At 44.9% G+C, this 18,451-nt stretch overlaps 1 protein-coding gene across 1 annotated transcript in view; it reads right to left on the reverse strand.

The window, feature by feature from the left end:
- The window catches only part of nudC (nuclear distribution C, dynein complex regulator), a 31,783-nt gene extending 17,283 nt beyond the window's left edge, over nucleotides 1–14,500 (reverse strand). The window contains exons 1-6 of the mRNA XM_089572042.1: nucleotides 14,307–14,500; nucleotides 13,637–13,714; nucleotides 11,476–11,664; nucleotides 5,955–6,017; nucleotides 3,108–3,218; nucleotides 868–936 (exon numbers count right to left, since the gene is read on the reverse strand). Coding sequence (XP_089428168.1) covers nucleotides 868–936; nucleotides 3,108–3,218; nucleotides 5,955–6,017; nucleotides 11,476–11,664; nucleotides 13,637–13,714; nucleotides 14,307–14,384 — 588 coding nt within the window. The 5' untranslated portion in view covers nucleotides 14,385–14,500. The remainder of the gene's footprint in view (nucleotides 1–867; nucleotides 937–3,107; nucleotides 3,219–5,954; nucleotides 6,018–11,475; nucleotides 11,665–13,636; nucleotides 13,715–14,306) is intronic.
- Between the last annotated feature and the right edge of the window lie 3,951 nt (nucleotides 14,501–18,451).

An 18,451-nucleotide genomic window follows, 5' to 3' on the forward strand; every position in this document is an offset into this window, starting at 1 on the left:
GCTTCTCGTGTACTAGTGTTAGAACCATTGGTTCTAGCAACACTGCTTTGTCCTATGACGTCATCACGCTTGTACTTGTGAGTTTGGCCTGTGGCGGCGATACCTGTATTTTGGTTCTTGCTCTTTTCTACGTTACAAGAGTTTTGTTGTCAGTTCGAGTGGCGTTTTTGTAATCAGGGGCTGGTATTCTACCGATACAAGCCAACTTCAATTTCTCCTCAGTGTCCCTTTAAAAATCTCCCGCCCCCTTATTTAAATGCACAGCAGCTACATCAAAAAAGAATCCGCAATTGTCAGTGACCGACTTTCTAAGCACCTGCATTTGTGACACCTGCATTTGAATTTTTGACCTTTTCTAGCTTATAAAGGCTCTGCTTTCAGTGACAGTAGAGTCTTTGTCGTTAGAGTGCAGTTATCCATTTATACAAGCCAACCTTATTTTGCCCTCAGGGTCCTTTTAAGCTTGAGGCTCTGAAGTACTCAAAGCACCTTGACAGTGCTCTTAGCTAACGAAAGTTGAGGCCATCGGCCTACAATCCTGGCCTTCACTAAGGGATGCGAATCCAAATGGCGCAGTGCTACCTACCTCCAGAGATACTTGTTAGTTGCGAAAGGGGTGGAAAAATATATACGTAATCATTTCCTCCCACTCAAGTGATTACAGGCTGTAGATTCAACCATCCCAATTAGATATGAACAACAATTTGTAAATACTTGAAACACTCAAGATAAATTGAAGAGGCCAGGACTTGGCAAGGGAGATATAAAACACATCAAATGCACTCCCACATTTAAACTGAAACAGCAGCAGGCATGCAGGTAAAACAAAACAAGGAACAATACTTCACCTAAAATTTGGTAACTTACTTTTTTTTCGAAGTCAATGACAACGTCTCTTGCCTTGATCTTCAGATTTCTCGGTATGGGTACCCTGAGCTGACAGAGTGCAAAAGTACATTAAACAGGTGACCATCAAGCAGAACTCACGCTGTATTAGGCAAATTCGAAAGCGGATGTGCTAGGGCACACTGTATGACAGTAATGGCACACACACTTGTAGAGAGAGAGAAAAGTCCACACACACACACACACGCACACACACACACACACACACACTGGCTGGCTGGCTGGCACTCACATCGCGGTTAGTAGACGCACATAAAACTCATAAAACTGGTGTCTGCAACACAAACACCGACACATGTCATTAACCATGTAGGTTGTGCGCATGCAGGCAGTCACAGACGAGTATCCAGGCCTGTTTCACACAAAAAGTTGAGCACGGACTTTATCACACGCCACCAATCAGAACATCTCGTCCTGGCGCCCAGAAGAGTTTCCTCAGAGAGAGGGCGAGAGTCCAGTTGTTTCACGGTCGCCTCCAATGCACACACTTGTAATCGTGCCAAGCTTCCTATACACCTGAACCCCTCTATAGTAAAGTAGCTTGGACTAGCAAAAATCTTTACTCTACCAAGGTCTTTACTATATCAGTTGTTGGCGATGGCATAGCTCTGACTATGCTCTCTGGCTGCTTGCTAAGCACAAAGTGTTTGTTAATAAAACAAACACTCAGAAATACTTAAGATCCTGCTCTTATTCTTCCTTTATGTTATAATTGTTTATAATCCGTTATCACATGTTATCCCGTTTTCGACATCGCTTAAGTCTTCTGGAAGTACCGCATTTACACGAATACGACAGGGCTTAAAAACTAGAGCTTGATTCCATGTGAAAACCAAAGCTTTCCATGATCATGGCATCGTCTATTTAAGAGGCAGTAGTTAAGAAACAAGTGCGTTACAGTCAAACGCAGCAAAACCGTCTACGCAGTGCTGCCACTCCTCTGCTTCTTGCCACTGTCTTCCCCGGGCTTCATGCACCGTGCTACGAATGCACGCCCTGTTCTTCCTTTTCTACTCTTCACTGCACTTTTACTAGCTTTCCTTCCTCAGCGCGCGCCACACGCTTTGCCTCAGGGTCTTCAAAAAGTTGGCTTCTCCTCGCGGCTCTCCAGCTTGGTGGTGAAGCCACCTCAAAGAGCGCATTCGGTATCTGCCTTGAGATCCCAGACTCCGCGTGTGCCGCGATGTCGTCATTCCGCGGGAGGTAGACCGCCACAGCCAGACGCTCTTTACTATAGCCGTTTCTTGGAAAAAATATTTACTATAACCGAAAAAAAGAAATACACAGCCATATATAGAAGGCAGAATGGGACCACAGCTTCACTTTACTATAGTAAGATACAAGTTAAAGAAACAGCCGTTGCTAACACTGGGCCGCTGTCCACGGCGTCCTGTATTACTCCGCTGGTCAATCGCAACAGTAAACGAAATTTGCTTTTTTAATGTTTGACATATCAAGCAATCTATGCATCAAAATTAAAGAACTCATAATTTTTTTCCTGTGATAAGCTTCTTGTTTAGGTAACAAGAAACGTTTAAGCAGCGGACAACTTTTTCATCGTGGAGGAATTCTGTGCGCAGAGGCTGAATGTGGGCGGAGCTTCACTGCAGACTTAATTTGTATCCGACTATATATTCGAGTTTTTATTATTTAAGAGTTTACTATAGCAGGGCTCTAACGCACCAACATGGTCTTGAAATGTAGCTGACCCTGGCTACATTCATAAATTGTAGAGGTAACAAGGTGTGCAACATGACATAGCCATAATGAAAAAAAAAAAAGAAAATGCAGAGCAGTGCAAAACAATTCACAAAATGCCAGCCTATACTGTCACCAAGACTAAGCATGCTTACAGTGAGTGGCTTAACATCATCTCGCGCATTGCAAAACGACTCCGCTGCTTGACATCGCAAAACGTCGCCTATACAAAATGCTGTGAGAGATCCAAAGCTCCCTCCCCGGCTCAACTGCCAAGCTGTGGTGTTCCCACACCACAGGACCGCCGGTTCAATGAGTTTCCCAAAACTGTTTCAGCAAGACTGTATTGGCTCCAGAAACAGGTAGAACCTCGTATTTTGCTGCAATTTGTTCCAGTTGAATACGCCCTGCTAAACTTGCTAAGCGCAACCTTCCTACAATTCATGTCCGCAAAACAGTGAGCATGAAAACTGATGGCTATAGGGTACAAAGCCCATGCTTACCTCAATCTCTGAGAGTGTCTGGGTCCACCTGTAGTTCTCCAGGTCGCAGCCGTTGCCAGCGTTGGGTTTTAGTTTCCCTTTGTCCTTCTCGTCTTCTTCATCGTCATCTTCCTGAGAAGGATGAACAGCCCAGGATAGCACACAACCGGTCAACAGTGATTTCAAAGAGCAGAACGTGCTTTCAAAGCAGAATCCATGAAATGTTCTCTAAACGACCTCAATAAATGACCACACACAACTAATGCAAGTAAGATTCAGCTCTAGTTGTAGCAAGAAATAAAGCAAATGACATTAGCCAGAAGGCTGCGCTGCCTACATTTATGCAAATGCAGGGTAACATTCCTTTTGAGGCACTGTAAAAAACAAGGCAAGAGTCAAAACTCGCGACCAAACCTGTGGCCTACCAAAGTGAACGGCATGTGGCTAGCAGGACTACCCTAACCATCCAAATATGCAGCGATTCACTCACACAATCCCCCAACAGGCTATTGTGCTAAAGGGTGGAGAATTTAAAATGTGTTCGGCAAGCTGGCCCCCATATTCTGATTTCCTCGGCATTAATCTTTGGCAGCATGCACCGATTAGCTGAAGAAGCAGAAACAGTCAAGGACTTCAGCTACGACACCAAGCCTTCCTGGACCAGCTGTCAAGGGGGCGATGTAAGTTTATTATCAGAGTTTAACAAAAAAGAAGGAAACTTTTACTCGCATATTATTTTTTCAGTGAGCCAAGACCAGCTATGCGCCGGTTCAGGCACTAATTGGTGCACCGCTGGTCTTTTTTGTTTTCTTTTTCGAAGACATCTAACTAGTCCGATGGAAATGTGCATTCCTCTCGCTTCCGTCCGCGTGGTCCTGTGTGTTGATAATGCACGCCTATCCCGTGCTGCTTGCTGTGTTAGTAAAGCTTCCTTACATGAACATAACCGCTTCTGAAGAGGCTCTACCATCATTGCACCAGCGAGGAAGGGCACGAAATGCCTTACTGTTTTGAAGCAGTCCTGCTCTGATATCCCCGAAAATGGGCATGCAGTTCACCATGACAGAATTCCGAAAAACAGTCACTGCTACGCAGTTTTCACTGAAAAGCAGACAACCAGTTTTTTTTTTTTTTACAGCTATTTGAACTTTGGATAATTCGGACCTTTTTCCAGTTCCTTAAGGTCTTAATGTGGTTTAACACTACTGCAAAACCAGCACATTATTAGACACTTTTAGTTGCTGCGTACGTAGCGACATTGCGTACGCAACGCTCACTACGTTCCGTACGCTGTAAAGGACACCCCCGTCGCACTTATAGTTGGCCGTCAGCCGCGTAGCGCGTTGTGTTGTGTCGCCATCTAGTGACAAACACTGAAAGCACTGTAGCGCTCGGCTGAACATTCTTCAGTTTCTGACAATAAGAATAGTATATTACTGTTTTTAATAGAGGAAAAAATGTATAATGTTTAATGAAGTGCAAAAGTAGGCACATGACTAAAAAAATTATTCGGTAGGTGCGGTTGCTATGATGATAAACGTACACAACGTTAGTTAGGCTTAAAAGGTCAAAAATCGCCTCATTATCTGAAAAACAAGGGGCATTTGTCCCTAATATTTTGGCGTGTGTGTGAGAGTAGACAAAATAAAAGCTAACAGCACAGTTTAGAGCGAGCCATCGCATTGAAGAAAGCAGCGGCGAAGTTAAATCGGTCCGGAGCGGGCGATATGGTCGCCGCCATGTTCTCTACGCAGCACGTAGCGTCCCGCGTTGCGTACGCTACGCTGTGCTTTACAGCGGGCGGGCGTCCGCAACGCACGGCTAGATACGTTGCGTTCTGCGCATGCGCATTCGTTACCCGCGGTGTCGTTGCGTACGCAAGCTCACTGCGTACGTCCAACTAAAAGTGTCTATTGATGACATTTTTTCAACCACACTAAAGCAAACATATCACTGCATTTCACCAAAATTTTACGCTGTGCTAAAGCTTTTAGCTTTAGCATGCTTTAGCACAATATACTATTCCAAATCCAAAATACCTGTATGCATAGATATGCATACAAACCAAATCGCATTGGTTTTGGATCATATTAAGATGCACTCCTGATATTTCAAACAAATATCGCTGGCTCCAAGAAGCTTGAATTAATCAGTCTACAGTATTATGTCTACTTTTTCACAACGCAGTATTCATATGCAGTCAATGCCTCCATTGTTTTTTTGTTCCCTGAAAATTTCAAACCTAACTAACATCTCACTATACCATCAATAAAACTCAATGAAAATTTTAAACCTAACTGTTCTCGCTACACCATCAATAAAATTTTGGAACAGTTAAATATGTGTAATTTATTCACTTTCCTCTTTCACTACCTTTTGGAACTTTGCCGAATTTTCACTTTGTTAAATTTCCTTCGATATTTTGAAACCGATTTCATGTTATTACCGTAAAAAAAAAAAAGAAAGCTGAAGGAACAAGGCTGTAGTCTGCCATCGGAGGCAAGCACCACTTTTTTCACCACAAACAAATGGTACGGCAAAAGGTTTAAGATACGCAATGGATTTGAAGAACTTCATATTAAAGAACAACCCTACAAAGAAAGAAACACAAAAGAAAGCCACTCATAGTATATCAGAACAGGGGCATTGCATCACACCTCCGAACCACAAAGTCCGCACAGTCAATCGATGCTCACCCATCAGCAGTTTTCGAGCTGGGCAATTAAGAATCCTGAAAAACATCTGCTTTACATATTTGACTTCACGAAAAGCTTGCCGACCCATGACAAGACGCTGAAGTGTCAAAGAAAGATAATAAAATAGAGCTATTTTCTTGTGATGTGCCACCTCTGCATAATTTACAATTACCTTTTTCTCATCTTTGCTTTCCTTCTCCTTTTGTGCAGCCTTCTTTGCCTTCTCTTCCTTTTCCTGAAAATAAATGGAGGAAAGAACAGCGCAGACAGATGAGGACACCAGGAATTAAATGCTTCAGCGCTGTTGTCGAGGTTCTTAAAGGGGCTGCGAAACACTGCCTGGGGGAATACCGGCTATACTTTAGGTGGGTTCTTTATGTCACACAGATGCTGACTTAAAAAGAATTACAGGAATCGATGCACAGGAACGGAAGTTATTCAGTGGAGAAATTTCAAAATACAAGCAAACAAAACGCTGCCCTCAACTTGATTTTGGCGGGGCTTCCCACTCCTATTTCGCTCTCCCAATGACGGCACCTGGCGCAACCAATCAAAACAGCCAGCCAGAGCACGTCGCGGAAGTTTGTACTCCATGGTTGCCTGCTCTCTGTAACTCGTTCTTGCTGAGACTGGCAGCGTCGTTTCCATGCCAGAGCGCCCCTGGTGGTGTATTTTTGTTTTACCTGCTTTGCAGGGCTTTTATCTAAGACGAACAAGTTGTTTTTGTTGATCTAATATAAAACGCAGACAGGTGAAAAATGTGTCTCTATTTATTCACACAATTTGCAGTATATTTACTGTTTGTACAATCATCAAGCTCGCGCCAGGTGATGTCATATCCGCTGATAAAAACCCGCCACTGTGTGGTGACACCATCAGAGCCATGAAGTTGTTTTTGGGAGGACATTAAAATATTAAAAAACGGAATGTATGTGGTATTACCGACACTAATAGCACCATTATGACTCACTGTATGCAATCAACAGGCAAAACAGTTAACTAAGATTGTGTTTCTGGGCCCCTTTAAAGGAGTATTGACACTGACTTTATGGGTTTTTTTTCATTTTTATTTCTAAACATGGCGTATGGAGTTAGTAGCGTCAAAGCACGACGTATTACTCATCAATGCACCTCACATACTGAATACACAGGCGACAACATTTTGAAGTCACACAAGGGGTGAAAGATTGTTCATGCAGAGGTCTAAAGGGTAGCCTCTTTGAATATGCAGCTGTTTTAACTAATAGTATCTTTGGCTAGTTGCTTCAGAGCGCTCTGACATCTGACATGCAACTGACATCTGACATGCAACTGAACATTCGGCTGGCTCTTTCAGAGTGCTTGCTGCTTGCTCATCGCACCTTGAGGCGCTCCAACTTTCTTCGAAGAGCGATTGATGGGCTTTGGGTCATGTGGCTACTTCCAACCAATCCTGCCATGAGGCCGGCACGGCAGCGATATACAATGCAGCGTCTACTAGTGGTGGGCGGCTAGTGACTCTGTAATAATGCATTGATGTTCTTGCACTAGAGTTCTGCACAAGCTCCAATCTAACGAAGTTCATCGCTGTGTACTGGTGCGCCTGATCCATTTCTTTGCTGTGCGTAGCAGCACAGATCACTGCGCTAACAAGGTTGACTGCACCACTGGCATTTGCAAGTATGGAAAAGGCTTAGCATGAGGAGGCCTTCTGCAGTCTTTGCACCTGCAGTTTTGATGAGAGAACTTTGCGGCTCCAATACTGCGACTGAAAATGTAGCAAAGGTGTTCGATAGTCCGTACAGTGCAAAAGATATGCATGTGCACAGTGAAAGGGCAATGCTTTTGTGGCTTACATTGGCAGTGTCAGCTGGCAAACTGACTGAGTTACGATCACTGACCAAGCTCAAAAGTCATGTTCTGGCGGCGATCAAACAGCTCTTTGTCAAATAGTGCTCTGATGATGAAATACGAATGTGCTCTGACAGAAACGTACAGAACTCTGTGCTCTGACAGAATGTGCTCTGACAGAAACAAAATGCGCTGAATGTTGCTACTAGTCACTGTCAAAGAAAAGGCTTTTGCATTTTGTTTCCGTCATGTGACCGCTCTCGGAGCACCTTGCATATTCGCCTTGACGATGCCTCCTCTGACTCCGACTCACAGCTCGCCCTGATCTGTGCACTCTAAGTTAGAGGCTCACAGCGACCAGCTGAAGATACCATATGCAAACATGAATTAGGGTCCTCTGTATTGCATAGCTTCTAAGCAGCATTTCTGATTGTAACTGCCAAGATTCGTGACCACAGTAAGACAGCACTAGTGGGGAAACAGCAATGCAGTTTGTCTATTGGGTTCAAACAATGTCTTGCAAATGTCCGCATATGTTTCTTCACCACTCTTACTCTCACAATCAGAGCAAACTCCGCAATGTTGAGCAAGGTGACAATGCTGTACACAGCCGAATGCTTTCCCACTAAGCCAGTCACATGTGCATCGATGATGTGGTCCAGGAGTGGTCTACTTATAAGACTTCTTTCATACATCACGAGCTGCCGCAGCAGCTCAGCGGTTAAGGCACTTGGTTGCCGAGTCCGAAGACATGGGTTTTACATCGGCCACGTAGGCCGCGTTTCGATGGAGGTGAAATAAAAGGGCACTGCGCAATGTCAGTGCGTGTTAATGAACCCAAGATGGTCAAAATTAATTACAGGTCTGTTTGTAGTGGTAAAAGCTTTCAAAGCAAAAATTTCAAATATGCCCTTCTTCAGGGAGCCTAAAGACACATGAAGAATGTAAAATTGCATTTTCTCCTAAAAGACAGCTATGGTGTAAGGAAAAAAATTGCAAATTGTGAGATTTAACATCCCAAATCGACATATGGGCTATGGTGGACACTGTAGCGTAGGGATCGGGATTAATTTAGACCACTTGGTGTTCTTTAACATGCGCCGACATATGCACAGCACACGGTGCCTTTTGTGTTTGGCCTCCATCGAAACGAGACCGCCCCGGCCGGGATCAAACCCACAACTTTCGGGCCAGCAGCCAAGCACTATAACCACTGAGCCATGGTGGCAGCGTGAACAGCTAACAACCACAACGTGCAGTCACATGGTGTTGACTTGTGATGTCGCTTGTGTCATGACATCCCGTGCAATAACACAGCGGTGTATTGGCCAACGTGACATAAGTGGCTAGTGCTGCGAAAATGCCAGTGTGCCATTGTGGCATAAGAGACAAGCACAAAGCAGAGACCAGTCATAGAATTGATGAGCTGCACACCTCTGTATTTTGGCTGTGCATGCGCAGTCTTCAGCTAGCTCAAGCCCAGAAACCAAAGTTGGATCTGTCTCGCTCTCCAGCATGCCAGTTGCACACTCTAGACCACGGCTGGTGCAGAAGCCCATCTTGTTCCCAAAAAATGAAGCTAAGCAGATTAAACTACCGTATTTTCCGGTGTATAAGACACACCCCTGTATAAGACGCACATGCCATATATGCAGGCTGACATTGAAAAAGTTGGTATATAAGAGGCACTCGTGTATAAGACGCACCCCAATTTAGCCAGTTAGGCTAGTGAGGCTTAATTAAACATGCTTGCGTGACCATCACAAAATTCCCCGTACCGATGAGAAATTCTTAAGCAACGCTAAGTGATCGAAAAAGGCAACACTCACGCCATACCCGCCCACGTTTTAGAAAAAAGAAAGAACGAAAGAGCTCTACCATATGTCCAAATAACATTTTATTTCTACTTAAAACCTTCGAAAGTCTTCATCTTCGAATGTGCTATCAAAAAGTTCGCCCGTTTCTGGAGGCAACGCGGCTGACACATTCTCTTCTCACTACATACATGGAGCAAAGAAAGTTGTAAAGGGTGGCTAAAAAAGAACGCCGGCTTGTCTTGGCTTGTCCAGACAATGGTGAGAAGCGTGTTTGTCGCCATCTTTTGGCATTTCACATTACTTTTGCTTGGGGCCTCGGAAACGGTGCGCGTGTTTGTGATCCAGGAAGTCGTCATCCCCGTCGTTTCATGATAAAGATTACTTAAAAAAGTGGTGCATGGCGGTCCATGAATTGAAGTATTAACCGCGTCACTTACAACCGCGTCATTGGTAGTGATATTTTTTCGGTGGAAAAAACTTGAACAAGAGCCTGAGTAATTTCTGAACTTGCAAAAAAAGGAAAAATTAGCATATAAGACGCACCCTTGCATAGGACGCATCAGCAAAATTTTTGAAATAAAGCCGCGTCTTATACACCGGAAAATACGGTAAATATTCACTCCAGCAACAAAATTACTTGTGCCACACTAAAATCCTCACAACGTAAAGAGGAGATGGTTACACCTTACGCCTCCTCTTAGCTTTCTGCTCCCCAAATTAGCACTTGACAAAGTGCTGGTATGGGAGATGCGCAGTGCAGGGGAAAAAAAAAATATCTCCACTTGAACTGCACTGTACAATAGCCATCTTGAGGGCCATCACTTTCAATGCACGCCCCTGAGGGAAACAGCAGAAGTGGAGTTGGCTTTGTGAGGGCATATTAGCTGTACGCAGGAGCATAATAGCTGACAATGTCAATTTGATGCCCTATTATTACCGCAACCAACTACACCAACGATGGCCAAAGAACAGAACAGTCTCCTACAAGTATATCTTTAAGCAATGAAGCAATCGTTTTACTTCAAATCATGAATGCTTCCACCCTGTGGCCCTGTCAACAAGAACTGACGCTCAGTATACTACAACAGCCTGTTTGACTCGGCCATAATGTAATGCCTCATTCAAGGCTTGACGCACACAACCGAATGAGCTGTGTGCACCCTGTTTGATGAGACATGCCACTAGAAAAGTAACAAATGCTCTTCAAAGCAATGATGCACCGTGTGCATATATTATGACACAAAAATCTCCGCCTCCCCCGTAACAGAGAGTAGAGTAAGCATGAAATGCAGGACGATGCAGAAGTGTACGCGGACACGACGAGACGCAGGCCTGACAAGAATGTATATGCAGCGCGTTCGAAACTGCCTAAAGTGCATAGAGGCGAAAGCTTTTTCCGCAACACTTTGCCTATGTAACACTGGTGGGTGACGTCACACATAATTCATCACGAAGTAATGACAAATTACTAATTAGTGACTAACTGCTGGTTAATGACTAAATACTAATTAACTGCTAATTAATGACGCATAAGTTTCGCCTTTAGGAGTGGAACGCGACAGCGTGTTGTAGCGCTGCCAGGCAGTCCACGGAACGCCACCACCAGTTCGGTGCGATGCCTTGCCCTTTGAACGCGACACTTTTTGAGCAAAGGAAATTACGCATTAATTCTCTGTCATCTCGGTGGACACCCGAACCGCACCGTACAGGAACGGAGGAACGCCACCACTTGTTCGGCGCGAAGCTACCGGCGCTTGTATGCCGGTCCTGCAGGAGGGCTTAGAGGGTCTCGTTAAATCTCGTACGGTGCCCGGATGCTCTCGTTTCAGCTCCCGGATGTGTGGAATTCAGTGCCCGGATGAGTGGAATTCAGTGCCCGGATGTTGGCTCTCAGTCTCGGCGTGACGTCACCACACTGCTGACAACGGGAGCTAAAAGCATTTCATGCTTAAAAACAAGAGTGAAAGCAATCGCTCGAGAATGTGGACATGCTCTAACCTCTCCCACTTCTTTTTTTCACTGCTGGTGCATGACAGCAGTACGTACCCTGTCAAGTTCTTTTTGAAGTGCTTCGGCCTCGGCGTCTGTGAGCTCCTGGACCTTGCATTCCTGCTCCTCCTTGGCCTTGTTGAGCTTGGCCTTGCGTCGTTCCTCGGCTTCTCTCAACTTCTTTTCCTTTTGTGCCTTTTCTGCTAGCGCCACCGACTCGTACTTGGAGAACTTTTCGAGTATAAGCTGGAAAATATAAAATAAACTATTACAGTGACCAACTGAAGGGTTTTACAAGCGTGATAGCAGAACCATCAATAACAAGATGAACTGTTGACCGTAGTTCTCAGAAAGTACCATCCAACACATCAAGCATATCTATGTTGCCAAAACCTTCACATACTAAACTTTAGATGATGGTTTCCAATGGACAGGTTCTTTGCAGAATAGAGCAGCAAAAAACAAAACTGAAAAACTTTCAAAGCATAAATTAACTGAAAAAAACACAACTACTATTCAAAGAATGCAAAGAAAAAAGAAAAGGCAGCGGTGACTGGCCTCTCATATATATTGCGATATTTACTCCTGGAGAAATCCCATTTGAACCATGTATTTTTTAGGCTTTTCTTTTTTTCTGAATCAAATGGGGCTAGCATGGTTTTCCCAAGTAAAATTTCTTGCTTGAGGTGGATGATTACCCCGTAACCTCCCCCTTTTAAATCTGCCTCAGTAAATGGTGGGCGCAACTCTTGCCAAAACAGTGACAGCCATCATGCCCACCATCTAAAGTGCACGTGAAAGAAGAAAATTGAATGAAACATTTTATTATGCAGCAGATGACTTTCCCTAGTTCACTGCGGCAAGGCCCGACAGCTTCTCCAAACTTTGAAATTAGGGCCAGACAAAGCACCATAAAAGCGGCATGTTAAATACACCCAAATCAATCGCAGCTAGTATGCATAAATGGTTTGGCTCGTGGTTTATGGGGGTTTAACGTCCAAATCGACTCAGGCTATGAGGGACGCCAAAGTGAAGGGCTCCAGAAATTTCGACCACCTGGGATTCTTTAATGTGCACTGACATTGCACAGCACAGGGGCGTCTAGAATTTCGTTTCCATCAAAATTTGACAGCCGTGGCTGGGATCGAACCCGCGTCTTTCGGGTCAGCAGCCAAGCGTCACAGCCACTGGGCCACATACTCGGCGGCTGTGTGTAAATGGAAAAAAGTGTCAAGGGTGGCTTTGATCATAACCTTAACCTAAGAAAAGTGTATTTCTTTCCTCAGATCAGACACATACATTTTCATCAATGCTTCGTTCTGATCAGTCTGAAGTGTGAGGGACACACATATTCTGATAGTGGTTATGTGCATTCTGCGCTTAATGCACCGAGTATTCAATTTTGTAAAAAATCATGCTTTATTTGCACAATGTTCAGACAGTTGTTTCAACGGATCATTTTTTTCGGTTCCCAAGTTGATAACAATGTGAGACAATAGTTTTAAATCCATGCGAGGCACTTATCGAACTATTCTTTGTCCTGTACTTTGTTAGTAACATAGAATTGTAAACCAGAAATTAGACCTAATAGATCATAAGATAGCATGCGATAGTTGCTTCACTTCACTGAATTAATGCGGCCAGAAATGGCAAGGGCTGCATTCCGAGAAAATGTCACAACATCCATGGCAGCCAACGTAAACGGTTGAAACTGAGCCAAGCTTCAAGAGCAGAATTTGCCAATTGCCACTGCAGCGAAATGAAGCAGCACAGCCCCAAAAGAGAGCAAGGTGCAACAAATGAGGTTATCCAAACAAGTGTTGCGGCTTCCACACTGCGGTATACTCCGCATTCAGCTGGCGAGGCTACACAGAGTAGTCCTGCATATATTATTTCTGCACTTGAACTAAGAAGTGACGGACTCAGTCTGCACAGCCTGATCTCACTGGTCAAACGCCATGCTAGGATGAAGCAGCTGAAAGCTAAGAATGCAAAGTCCGCTTTTCAAAAGAAACAAGTACTTATGCCCAATAATACTGCGCTGGCTCCCTTGCAACCTCCTTTTGGTCTGACAAACCATAGTGCCATGTATGGCGATGAGATGACATTGAATCGACAGCTGTTCCGATCTGACAAAAAGACAAGCTTGAACAGCCAAAAATATAAAATTATCGTCTCGATTATAACTCCAAGCGGAAGTAAAAATAAAGTTGCCCACCTTTTTCGCGGAGCCTGGGCCACCGCCAATGTAGAAATCAGTTTTTCTTGCGAGGAAACTGAAGATGGTGTCCAGTAGCTAGGTGACAAGACGTAGCACATCATTAGTTGAGAAAGGGCACAGACACGCTGCATTTGGGCGGCCTGAAGGCGCTACTACATCGGTATTCCCAAAACCCTGAGGCATTAAAGCTCACAAAAGTGACAGAACGGACAGGAGATGACAAACACTAGCTCATGCGTGTGTATCCCTTCCTGTCGCTCCTGTTTGAGCGCTTTCATGCCTCCGGATATTCATCACCAACTACCCCAGCCCATTCTATTCAAGTGTGGCTCAGAAGAACAAACTAATTCCTTTCCCACGCCTGTACGTAGCGTGATAAAAGTACGGAATTTTCTAGAACCAACATGCACAAAAAAGCGCCTTCGGAATGCATTTCACGCAACTTTTAACCACACGACAGTTAGTTTAGCTCACATAGGTTCAACGAAACATAAGCGGCTTTGATGACCGCGTTGCAGGCAATACTGACGGAAGGATTTTGAAGCTATCGCGACCGTGCTCGTGCAGAGCGCACTGACTGGTTCATGCGGGCGTGTTTACGTCGTTAGGCCTAGTGACAACTACGGGGTGGACACCGGCTCCACAGCATCAGTTTGAGTCAGCTCACCTCCTGCACGCCGCCTTCATGCTGCTGCGCCAAGGCCAGCAGCATACCGTCAAATTTCTCGACATCAGATTCAGGCATTGTAGCTACTACGCGACAGAGTCGAGCAAATTATCAAGCCGAGCGGCCGTGCGAGTACAGACGACCAACGCACGGATTTACCGTTTACCGGCGTTGCCGGGCAATGTGCGTTGTGAGCGTTGCGAGTGTCATAGCCATCATCATTTGAGCTGTTATTCCAGAAAAATCTTTAACAGAAAAGTTTAGGTAACCACAGCTCAAAATGATATTAAATACTGTTTTACTACTCTTCAGAGCACACCGTTTATATTTTTATTTTGCCAACAATTATTCTTAGTTTTGATTTCGTTTTCGATTCGGTGGATTTCCGTTTAACCTACAGAAGCGATACATGGGTAAATGCATGGGCTGTGGGCATAGAGTTTCTATGGCTGTGGGGGATGCCGCGATTGCGAATGAATTGGGTATCCTGGGGTTCTGTAACGTACTACACTGGGCCTCTTCGATTTACCGCGCTCGGGCAGCCCGCGGGCTACCAGAAAGTTCGCCTCTGACAGGAAAACGCGTCATGGTCACATTGGCTGGCGGCCACCGGAACAAGCCAGCCGAAAATCGCACAGCACACGGGCGCCTCTACGCGCCTCTTGCGTTGCCTGCATTGAAGCGCGGCGTCCGCGGCTGGGTTTGAATGGTTTGAACCATAGAGGTTTGAACCTAGATCATTCAGCTCAGTAGCCGGACGCCCCACAACCAGCTGAGCACCGCGGCAGGTGCGAGTTATTTTATGCCGATTAGCATTGTACTATGTTTCCATCACCATACCATTACGACCAATCGGATACCATGCTAAAATTCTCTGCTATCGCAGTTGGTGAAGCAGTGATGAATACTAACTTCTCTTCACTGCTCTGCGTGAAAGCATAACCAAAGGTATTCAGATAGCCATACTATGCATTTTGCACCGAATAGCACGGTATGCTATGTTGCTGGACAAGTTGGTTGGCAAGCCAGCTATGGTTATCTGAATGCCTTTCGTCATAGCGATGAGGAGTTAGTGTTCATCACTGCTTCACTGACTGGGACGAAAAAGCAATTTTGACGTCTGCGGTATGGTACCATAATGATCGTAATGGCAAGTTGATGGTAACATCGGGAGCATCACGTGGCAGAGACCGAGTGACGACGGTGGTGGAATATATGATCTCCTCTACTCTGAAAGAACCCTGCTGTAAATAGTATTGTATTCATCACGATGTCTGTATAATGTTTGCTGCACTAACTCAGCATGTGATAACGTCACCCATCATTCTACAGCTGAAATAAAACAAGAATGCCTGCACCAAGCAGGAGAGAAGGAGCAAAAGACCAGCCAACCCAGACTCCGGGGCACGACTCCCTTTATTCGAGTTGGCGCGCTCCGCGTACTACGTCGTTAGCCGATGACGTGAGGAGGTGTCGCCATCGGTGGAACTCTCCAAGTCATGTCGTGCGTGTCATACCGACAGTGTCTTTCTTTCTAGTTCGCGATCGGGATTATCTCTCGGTGTTGTGCATCGGACCAGGCGAAGAAGCGGCTAGTGGATCGGACCGAGCGCTCACGCTAGGCCCGACGCCCTTAATCATTGCCATTTGCCGTCGCGTCTCGTTCTTTGGCTTGTCGGCATATAACATTATCATCATAACAAAAATTATGTGACGGAAACGAAAAGCCCAGCTCACACATCTGCACTCTAATTTCACTCGCTATGTGGTGGGAAGCTCAAGCACAAATAAAAATTACGGGAAGATCAGACATCGTAAGCGATAATTCTGCGAAAGCAGTTGCATACCCTCAATGATTAGTTTCATGTTTTTACCCTAAGCTGAGGCTTTACACACGCCACAGAATTTACCTAGAGGTGAAAGTTGGACGAAGTGGGTAGAGGGTAGAGTTGGGTGGGTTGGTGACGAGCCCCACACGGGGAGGGTATGGTGGGTGGTGCTTTGGGTAGCAGCTGACTTTCCCATTGGGTCTTTGAATTCGATCTGGTCGTCGCTTTTTCGTGCTGCTGCTTGGTGGTGGGTGGCACATCTGGGGGGTCGAGTTGGGTGGATGAATGTAAGGTGGCGCTTCAGGAGGGTAAAGCTTGTAGTGGGTTTAAGGTGGGGTGGTGGATCTAGGGTGGTAGTGGGTTGGCGGGCAGCCCTCTGGTTACGGTGCGCGGTAGGGGAGGGGGGTTGCTGGTGGGTGCTGCTTCTGGAGAATGGTGGTGTAGGGTGCCAGTTGGTGTCAGTTCGTGGTGTCAGTTCTTTCTTGTCTCTTGTGTGTTGCGCTGTGTAAATCCGCTTCTAGGGTGGAGGCTTCAGTTCGTCAGATATCAGATTTCCGGAGGAGGGTAAGGAATGATGGCACTATGGCAGTAAAAAAATAAAAATTTCCTATCCCTGAAATAGCAGACTATCCTTGAGAAAACTGAAAGAGTTCTGGCAGACACGATCACTTTTATTCAGGTCATTAGGCGTACTTTTTTCTGCCGCCGCGTGCTTGACAATTCCTTTTTTTTTTATTTATAGATACTGCGATCTTGTACAGATCATAGCAGGGTGGGACAAAACAAAATACAAGCATATAAACACACACAAATTCACAACATTTACAGGCACTTTTCAAACAGAAGTAAAGAATTTTGATTAACAGTCTCGCTATTAAGTTTATTCGAATCAGTAATTGTCCTCGGAAAAAAAGAATATTTAAAGCAGTTATTTCGCGCGTTCAAAGGGGTGATTGTTAGTGCATGCCTTTGTCTCGTGTTATAACCTGAGGAGTAAGAAAAATAATTAGAGGTATCAACTTTATAATGTCCTTTTATAAGCTGGAAAAAAAAACTTTAGTCGACAAACACGATTGCGCTCAGTGACGGGGGGTAACCCACTTCGCCTCACGAGCTCACTTACAGATGCACGGCCATATGAGTTAAAAACAAATCTAACCACTTTATGCTGTATTCGCTTTGTGCGGTGTGCTGCAGAAAACAGCGCTCGATCCTTCGCAAACTGGTGTATCATAATTAATGCAATGTAGTTAGATTACTGCACTGAAAGCATGCGTTCTTGCCAGGCGTCAAATATTTTATAAGTGTAATCCTTTCTCCGGGGGGTCACCTCTAATATGTACATTTCAGAAAATTAAGAAAGGCTCCGAGAGCCATACTTTTGCGTCCGTTATATAAGGGTGAAGAGATAGATCGCAGGCGCCTTGCTACCGAAAGTCAACTACAATAAGCCCTGTAGTGCCTCTGAAACCGAAGGCTACGAAATGCTTCCGCATACATTCGCGTGCCCCTACAGATAATCCTGCTCCCGGCAGTAAAATAGTATTAAGAGCAATATTCGGAGGGGGTCTTGCGAGTCAACCCACCAGCCATTGCTGTCGGTATGAGCGGACCTCACCACTCGGCTCTTCGGCCCTACTCAACAGTGTTTACATGAGCCCGGTAACATGTCTTTTACCCGACAGGCGAGCTCAACGAAACTCTGTAAAACTAAGACAACTGCGCCAGTGGTACGAGGAAACAAGAAGACAGCCAACAAGTACCCGCGCATACGTCGTCTGGTTATGGATCACCAACTGGTTCGTATAAGTCCAGGGTTTTTGGAAATTAGTTTTAATTAAGAGGCAACTGTGGAATATTTAAGGTACTGTTGGGATATTGGAGGTATAATGGTCCATTCTTCAGACACGGAGCAAAATATTTCATTTAAAATTCGTTCATTGCTAACATCGAGTAGTTAGGACGTTTGTAGAAAAGCAACGAGGAAAGTTTTCTACGACAGCATTATCCAAGCCTGCCGCCTACAGGTCCGCGAAATATTACTGATTGTTAGAGCGGAATCTCGTGATTTTTGAAAAAATGTCATTTTTAAACAATCTCTCATTGAAAATGCTCTTGTCCAATATTTCTGGGTATGACCTAATACAGCGAGCATTCTTTTACACCGCAAGTGAAACGTAGGACGTGATTGAATGGGGAAAATGGTAGCTAGCCGTTAACAAAACTAAAGCACTTAATAATTAGGACTAGCAAGGAATACTGACAACGGTTTAAAAGCATAGACTCGTATGGTTTGTTGGCATCTTCAAAAGTGAT

This window comes from Amblyomma mixtum, chromosome 2 (genome assembly GCF_055824585.1).
Source record: "Amblyomma mixtum isolate Tamu chromosome 2, ASM5582458v1, whole genome shotgun sequence".
NCBI classification, from domain to species: domain Eukaryota; kingdom Metazoa; phylum Arthropoda; class Arachnida; order Ixodida; family Ixodidae; genus Amblyomma; species Amblyomma mixtum.